This window comes from Amphibalanus amphitrite, unplaced genomic scaffold (genome assembly GCF_019059575.1).
Source record: "Amphibalanus amphitrite isolate SeventyFive unplaced genomic scaffold, NRLGWU_Aamphi_draft 000735F_arrow, whole genome shotgun sequence".
Lineage (NCBI taxonomy): Eukaryota > Metazoa > Arthropoda > Thecostraca > Balanomorpha > Balanidae > Amphibalanus > Amphibalanus amphitrite.
The window spans coordinates 196,992-205,244 of record NW_024882229.1 but is presented as its reverse complement, the minus strand read 5'-3'; the positions used below and the strand labels follow the sequence as shown (position 1 = coordinate 205,244).

Genomic DNA, 8,253 nt, shown 5'->3' with positions numbered 1-8,253 from the left:
GAAAACTGCATCAGATGGACACCTTTTTAGGCCTTAACAACCAACTTCAAAATTTGACTTCACTTGACCTGACCTTGACCTGACCTCGACCTGAAATTCATCCAGAGGTGGTCCATATCACTTATTGAGTGTGCCTATTGAATTCTATGAATAAAATGACCCATAAAAAATGTGTCGCACATGTCCTTTTCTATATTTTGTATTTGGTGACCTGACCTGACCTGACCTTGACCTTGACCTTAACCTGGAGTGAGATAGCCCGCGCCCCGTAGGGCTACCGGCGGACCCTACCACCCGTAGGGGGGGGGGCCGTTTCGGCCCCCCCCTAAGATCTCGGAAAGTTACCGGCCGATTTTCAAAATTCAAACGGCGTTCGATAGCCCCACCCGGGAACTACCTTGTGACCAAATTTCATTGACCTAGGTCAAACCGATGACGTCACAGGTCAGGTCAAAGGTCAGATTTTCACCGTTCACAGGCAATCCAAGAAATGTGCTGTGAAAGCGAGTAAATTGGTAATTTATTGAAAACCATCGATGGTACATTGTTCGTCAAACACATACTTTGCTATCTGAGGTCACTGATACCAGGTCAGGTCACAGCGAGGTCAGGTCACCGGGGGTCACAATATGAATGTGTCGTGTGATACATGTTTTATGGTCCATTTTACATGACAAATGCGATTATGTGGGTTAGGCAGCCTTTGGGGCCAGCCTAGGTCACTTTTTTGTGAAGGTCAGGTCAAGGTCAGGTCAAATTAGGTCAAATTTCAAAGTTGATATTTTTGCATAAAATGGGTATCGATTCGATGCAGCTCGTCACGGGGAGTCTAATGGTGGTCTTCGTTTTGCTCTACGAGTTCTAGAATTGCCAAAAATTGAGTTTGAAAATTTGACGTCATCATTTTTGAACACTTTTTTCGCTATAACTTGGCCAAAAAACGAGGTATCGATCTGAAATTTGGTATGTAGATAGAAGACGGTAGGCACTATCACATATATTCCGGTTTTTTCGAAACTCAAAAAACTTTTTGGATTTTTTGGCGAATATATCCAAAAAAATGTTTTTTTGATTTTTGGGGGTCAAAACTCAAAAATTTCAAAAATTCGAGATAAGCAGTTTTGTAGCCCTGTCAATTCTACACCTTTTATGTTTTGATCATTTTTCTGTATCTTCAAAGCTGTAGTCCTGACAGGTGTTCTCGCGAAGGTCTTTTTTCGGTCGAAAATGACAGAACATGACGTCACTCTGACGTCATTTGTGGCCAACCTATCATAGCCTCTGGAAAAATTTTTGGTCACAATGTGTAAAATTGATGCCCGGAGGGGTCCTGAAAGTTTGGTGGCGATATCTCCAGCCGTTTAGGAGATATCGACCGAAAAGGACAGGGGGGGCCGTTTCGGCCCCCCCCCTACGGGGCGCGGGCTATATAGGTGACGAATCTATCTCACTAATGACGAATCATTAAAAATACAAAATACCAAAACACATTCAGCTTGAAGTACCGTACCTACTGCACAGTGCACATCCTGGTTTAGTTATCCAGTAGTTATCTAGTTCTCAATTTCTTAACGGATTACCAATCACACATGTTGTCCTATAAGAATCTCCAATTCCGGCTTCCTTTGACAGATGTTCGCTTCTGAGCCACTTGGGCGCGCCTCTACGGTCGCTGACCTCGAGGTAACCTTGGTTTTCCATCCGTCTATTCCGAACGTGGCCGAAGGTCACCGTAAACAGTTCCCAGCCCACCAAAAACGGGCCTGGGACGGGCCGCATCAGACGGCTCAGTGCGTGTGAAAGGAAGAGAGTGGGTGTAAAATCGGCCCGGGCGGTGGAGTGGTGCCGATCGAGGGTGCCGGCAGAGCGGTGCCGCAATCGGCTGGTGTCGGACGGCACCAGTGGGAGACGGTGGTGACCATGCTGGTGCTGGTGCTAGTGCTGATGGTGCTGGCGGTGGTGGTCGGCGTCCGCATCTTCACCGAGAGATGGAAAAACTACCCGCCCGGTGAGAGGAAATTCACACAGGGGAAAATGCCCATTCACTGAAGTGTCCGTCTGTCTGTCTGTCTGTCTGTCTGTCTGTCCGTCTGTCTGTCCGTCTGTCTGTCTGTCTGTCTGTCTGTCTGTCTGTCTGTCTGTCTGTCTGTCTGTCTGTCTGTCTGTCTGTCTGTCTGTCTGTCTGTCTGTCTGTCTGTCTGTCTGTCTGTCTGTCTGTCTGTCTGTCTGTCTGTCTGTCTGTCTGTCTGTCTGTCTGTCTGTCTGTCTGTCTGTCTGTCTGTCTGTCTGTCTGTCTGTCTGTCTGTCTGTCTGTCTGTCTGTCTGTCTGTCTGTCTGTCTGTCTGTCTGTCTGTCTGTCTGTCGCTCTCGCTCTCGCTCTCGCTCTCGCTCTCGCTCTCGCTCTCGCTCTCGCTCTCGCTCTCGCTCTCGCTCTCGCTCTCGCTCTCGCTCTCGCTCTCGCTCTCGCTCTCGCTCTCGCTCTCGCTCTCGCTCTCGCTCTCGCTCTCGCTCTCGCTCTCGCTCTCGCTCTCGCTCTCGCTCTCGCTCTCGCTCTCGCTCTCGCTCTCGCTCTCGCTCTCGCTCTCGCTCTCGCTCTCTCTCTCTCTCTCTCTCTCTCTCTCTCTCTCTCTCTCTCTCTCTCTCTCTCTCTCTCTCTCTCTCTCTCTCTCTCTCTCTCTCTCTCTCTCTCTCTCTCTCTCTCTCTGAATTTTTAATCTGGAGTGATGGCTGTTACGCCAGTTGTCTGTGTGAACGCCATAAAACACACTAAGATGGCTGATCGTTTTACAGGCCCCTTCAGCATCCCATTTCTGGGAAGTCTGCAGCAGGGAAGGATAGTAAACACCCTAGCGTACGAAGAGTTTAAGAAATGGGGCGACCAGTACGGCAACCTCATCTTCTTCAAAATATTTATGGACCAGCCGCTCGTTATTGTTCGCGGCTACGACCTCATCAGTGTAAGCATTCCGAATACTTGGCTGTGACTGGACCATCACTGGAATGGTGCAATATATCACATTGGATATACTGGGTAACTGGGATATGCCTTCGTTATGCAATTTGCAACTATCTCCTATGTAATGCCAAAGTATACCGTTTAATGCGAATCTGCAAATCTGAACCTGCCGATGTGAATCCAACACGACCCTCCATGTCATCTGACACAACCCTAGTCACGTGATACTGCTCTCTTAGTCTGGCACAACCCTCTTTGTCATATCACACCCTCCCTGTCATTTGACACGGCTCTCCTAGTCTTACACACCCTTTCCTGTCATCTGGCACATCTTTCTCAGCCGTGTGACCTGTCCCCTCCCTGTCAAATATCACAGCCCTATCACTTACCTGATACGGCCCTCTCTGTCATCTGACGCGTCCCTCTCTGTCGTCTGACACGGCCCTCTCTAACGTCTGACACGGCCCTCTCTGTCGTCTGACCCGGCCCTCTCTGTCATCTTACACAGTCCTCTCTGTCGTCTATCACGTTCCTCTCTGTCGCCAGTCACGGCTCTCTCTGTCACCTGTCACGGCCCTCTCTGTCATCTGACACAGCCCTCTCTGTCATCTGACACAGCCCTCTCTGTCGTCTGACACAGCCCTCTATGTCATCTGACACAGCCCTCTCTGTCGTCTGTCACAGTCCTCTCTGTCGTCTATCACGGCCCTCTGTCGTCTGTCCCAGTCCTCTCTGTCACCTGTCACGGCGCCCCTCTCTGTCACCTGACACGGCCCTCTCTGTCTAGTGATGTCAATTACGGAAAATCGGAATACCGATACCAAACCAAATACCAACCAAAACCACGGGAAAATACCGAAACTAAACCAACTTGGGAAACTGAGGGAAATACCAACTTTTTACCGATTTATTAGCCTCTTTTACTGTATGCCTGGCCTATTCAAATACATTAGCCAGAGGGGTGTGGTAATAACTGGTGTAAGCAAATTGACCACGGTCAAAAATGCATTACCAGAATGCATTAAGCCAACATTTTGGGATGGTCTCGTTCCTATGTCGGCTAAGAGCTTCGGTCCAGAAAATAAATTTATCGTTGGCATACAGTAAAATACATACCAAACTCGGCCGGTGATAAATTTTCAAGACCTCAGTCCTTACTGATTTTTGAACTCGGCCTTCGGCCTCGTTCAAAAATCCAGTAAGGACCTCGGTCTTGAAAATTTAATTACACCGGCCTCGTTCAGTATTATATAATACATTAGTGAGGGCTTATGATACCAACAAAATACCAAACACATTACGATTGAAATACCAAATACCAAGTTGGTATCGGTTTGATATCGGTATACCAAAAAGTTGGTATCCGATTGACATCTCTATCTCTGTCACCTGTCACGGTCCTCTCTGTCACCTGACGCGCCCCCGGTCCGCAGGAGGCCAGCAGCAGCCCACAGCCCTCTCTGTCGTCTGGCACAGCCTTCCCTGTCGTCTGACTCGGCCCTCTCTGTCCTCTGACCCGGCCCTCTCTGTCACCTGTCACGGCGCCCCTCTCTGTCACCTGACGCGCCCCCTGTCCGCAGGAGGCCAGCAGCAGCCGGGCGCTGACCGGGGTCGGCTCTCCGCTAACGTTCCGGGAGCACGGCCTGTTCCGGCGCCGCGGACTGATCTTCACAGACGGCGAGACGTGGCACGAGATGCGCCGCTTCACCGTGCGCACCCTCCACGGCCAGGGCTTCGGGCGAAAGCAGCGCACCGATAACCTTAACGACGAGCTGGCGGACGTGCTGCAGCAGATGGAGGCGGCCGCTGACGAGGGTAGAGAGGTGAACGCGCGACATCTCTTTACGCTGGCGGCGACCAACTCGCTGATGCAGCTGGTACTGGGCCAAAAACTGGCCCGCGACGGCCAGCTCCAGCACCTCATCCAGGTGGTCGACCGCAACATGAACACGCTGAGTCCGTCGTTCATCCACCTGGAGCTGTTTCCCTGGCTGAGCTACGTGGCACCGGAGCTCTCGGGCTACCGCCAGTTCCGGCAGGACGTGCGGGAGCTGGTCGACCAGTTCCGCCCGATGGTGGACCGGCAGAAGGCCGCGCCGGACGACCAGGTCGGTGACGCGCCGCCGCTTCACCTGCTGGAGGCGTTTGTCCGCCAGCAGCGACTGGACAGCAAGGGCGACCTCTACTGTGAGGAGAACCTCCTGGTGTTGCTGAAGGACCTCTTCATTGCCGGCATGGAGACGACCAACACGGAGATGGAGTGGGTGCTGCTGCTGCTGGCGATGCACCGCGACGTCCAGGAGCGCGCCGCCGAGGAGGTGGACCGCGTCATCGGCCCCGAGCGCCGGCCCGCCATCGACGACATGCCGGCCATGACGTACCTGGGGGCCGTGCTGGAGGAGGTGCTCCGGTTCGCGCAGCCGGTGCCTGTGACGCAGCACAACACGACGCTGGGAGCCACCCAGCTGGGCGGCTACCACATCCCGGCCGACTGCCGCGTCATGTTTGACTGGCGCAGCGTCACCCACGACCCGGAGTTCTGGGGCGACCCGGAGACCTTCCGGCCCGAGCGGTTCCTCGTGCCGGACGCGTCGCGCCTGCGGAAGCGGGTGCTGGCGTTTGGCCTGGGCCAGCGCCACTGCATTGGCGAGGCGCACGCGCGCCAGTCGGTGTTTCTGTTCACGGCCGGCTTGCTGCAGCGGTTCACGATGCGGCTGAGCCCCGGACAGGGTGGCGGACTGGACCATCCGGAGCCGAACCTGATCATGAGGCCGCGAGACTTCCGGCTGACCGTGGAGCGGCGTCAGACGCCCGGGCGTGACTGATCCCGACCGACCCGACCGGGGTCAGAGCTGACTGCTCTCCACCTTCGGCAGTGTACGAGAGCAAAGCGGCATAGATCAGCATTCTATCCCCTTCTCGTACATAGTTACCACACAGAGCTATTGGAATAATCGGCAGTTGCGTCTAACTTCTGCGAAACTTCTCCATCTTCCAAAAAAAACTTGTCAGAGTTTTTGAGCAACATATTTGAAGCTTGATGCTTCTAATATTTCATCCTATTAGCGAGATGATATATGTAGATAGGATAGGTTTTGGTGTGCTACGTTGTTGTGTATTGTCGCTTACTAGCTGATCTATGCAACGATCGATGCGAATTAAGGCCTGGCTACACCTTGCATTTCTGCGTGCGTTTTTTGCGGGTTTGCGTCTTTTGCGTAATATCGTTTTAGAGAAAGAAACGATATAACGTTTTTGTGATGCTTTTTATATTAAATTTTATATTAACTTTTGTATGCCTATAACTAATGCACAACTAGTGTAAAAATCATATTATTTATAACTTCTTTCTAGAACGATATTAGGCAAAAAAAAAAACAAAGCCTAAAAACGCAAAGTGCATGAACACGCATAACAACACACAGAAAACGCATAGTGTAGTCAGGCCTTTACTACCTGCACCGGAGTAGCCGACCTCGTTTAGGGTGCATGAGGTTCTTGATACCGATATGTTCTACACTTTCTGGAGTTATAAGACTAGGATAGCCTGGTACATGCTATGTAGTGCTAGTGTTATTATGTAGTTACATAGGGGAGAGTGGGGAAAGATGCCCAGGGTTTTGCAATGTCATATATTATTCGAAAATGACAATCGGAAAGCAAAAACTTGGAGTTTCAACGGAAGCCGACATCATTTTTCTCCAAAAAATATTACACTTTCGTGCCTGAAATATGATAACTTTTTTGCTATTAAGCATTTTCCTAAAGAAGTGAAAGGGGGCATCTTACCCCAGAGGGTGGGAAAGATGCCCCCTGGCGTTGGGTAAGATGCCCCCTGCACTATAAGTGACATAAATGGGCACGTGAATTGCCTGAAGGAATCAGTAGTCCCTTCGGGCCTGCGGAAGACACTAAACGCTATCATAAGGGCCCTAAAAAGTCGTCGTGAGGGGCTTCAGAGGTCATCGTGAGGGCCATCATGTCCAGCGCGGCCAAACGAGCCTCCGTGGTGGCCTTCGGAGACCGTCGTAGGGCCCTTATGATGCTTGAGGGCCCTCAAGCCCATCGTGGGGACCTCAGATGCTAGCGCGGCCCGTGGAGCCAGCGTGGGAGCCCTCAAAGGATGTCGTGAGGGGTCTTGGAGCCAATAATGGGGCCCACAGAAGCTGTCGTGAGGGCTCTCAGAGTCAGTGGCCGCCCAAAAAGTCGGCGTATGGGCTAAGAGACCGACATGGCGAGCTCCTGACCGTATTGGACTCTCAATAGTCCCAGATCGGCTTTAGTCTCTCAGCACAAGTATGTAATAATGATTCGACGGGTTGCTTGAAGGACAGCGTACGGAAATAGGGGGGCGTCTTTCCCCATCAGGGCAGGGGGCATCTTTCCCCAAGGTACCGAATTAACATTTAATCACTACAATTTGTTAGCCATAAAACAACAACCTGAAACAAACTGGTTGGGACACAGTACACGCATGCTATTGTATCACGACCATAGCAAGGGAGATAAAAATTATTTACCTTCTTTGATAATTACAATGTTTTGACACCAAAATATTTTTTGAAAGCAGCAAATGAAAAACATGCAATCACAAGCCAAACGCTGCTCAACTGAGCTTCGCAAATTTTTGAGCAGTTAACAAGACAGGCTTCCGCTTTACGCTAAGAACATTAATTTTCATGTTAGATTATTTGTTTCGCTGCTAGAGGGGGTGGGGCGTCTTTCCCACCCTGGGCATCTTACCCCACTCTCCCCTATTAAATAGCACAGTGTAAATGGTATCGGTAATCAGGGACGTAAGCAGCCGCAGGTAAAATTTTTATACAGGAATGCATTTGCGATGTCTTGTGATGTGCACTACCTCCGCTGCCTCTTCCCACCATACAAACTGACTCACGCTTAGATTCGGGCTCCCTTATGAAAGATATATTTGATGACAAAAGACATAACACCAGTCCAAAACGAAAAGCTCAGTGAAAAGCCACACATGCGGCACTTGTGATTACATATGTTTCAAGATAAATGTGTCGGAACTGGTACAGCCCATGAGTTCCAAAATGAAGGACTTACGCAGGAATGTGGTGACTTATAGAAGAATGCGAAGAAAGAAGCCACCTATCGCAGAGGCTAAGCTCAGCCAATCAGCGTGCAGTTGGTTTGAACTACGCAATATGATTGGTCAACGTGTAACAATCTTCCGCGGCAGATAAAAGTTGTGTGTGCAATGTTGCAGCACACACAAATTTGTCATTTATGGAAAGCCAAGGGACCTTTCTATCTAGGCCTTCTTGCTTAAC

The 8,253-nt window shown here is 50.6% G+C and overlaps 1 protein-coding gene across 1 annotated transcript; it reads left to right on the top strand.

The window, feature by feature from the left end:
- Positions 1-1,761: 1,761 nt before the first annotated feature.
- On the top strand, positions 1,762-6,524 carry LOC122365364 (cytochrome P450 2J6-like). Its single transcript, XM_043336517.1, has 3 exons — positions 1,762-2,008; positions 2,791-2,957; positions 4,537-6,524. Exons 1-3 carry the CDS (start codon positions 1,921-1,923, stop codon positions 5,779-5,781), a joined length of 1,500 nt encoding a protein of 499 aa, XP_043192452.1. The 5' UTR covers positions 1,762-1,920; the 3' UTR covers positions 5,782-6,524.
- Positions 6,525-8,253: the final 1,729 nt, after the last annotated feature.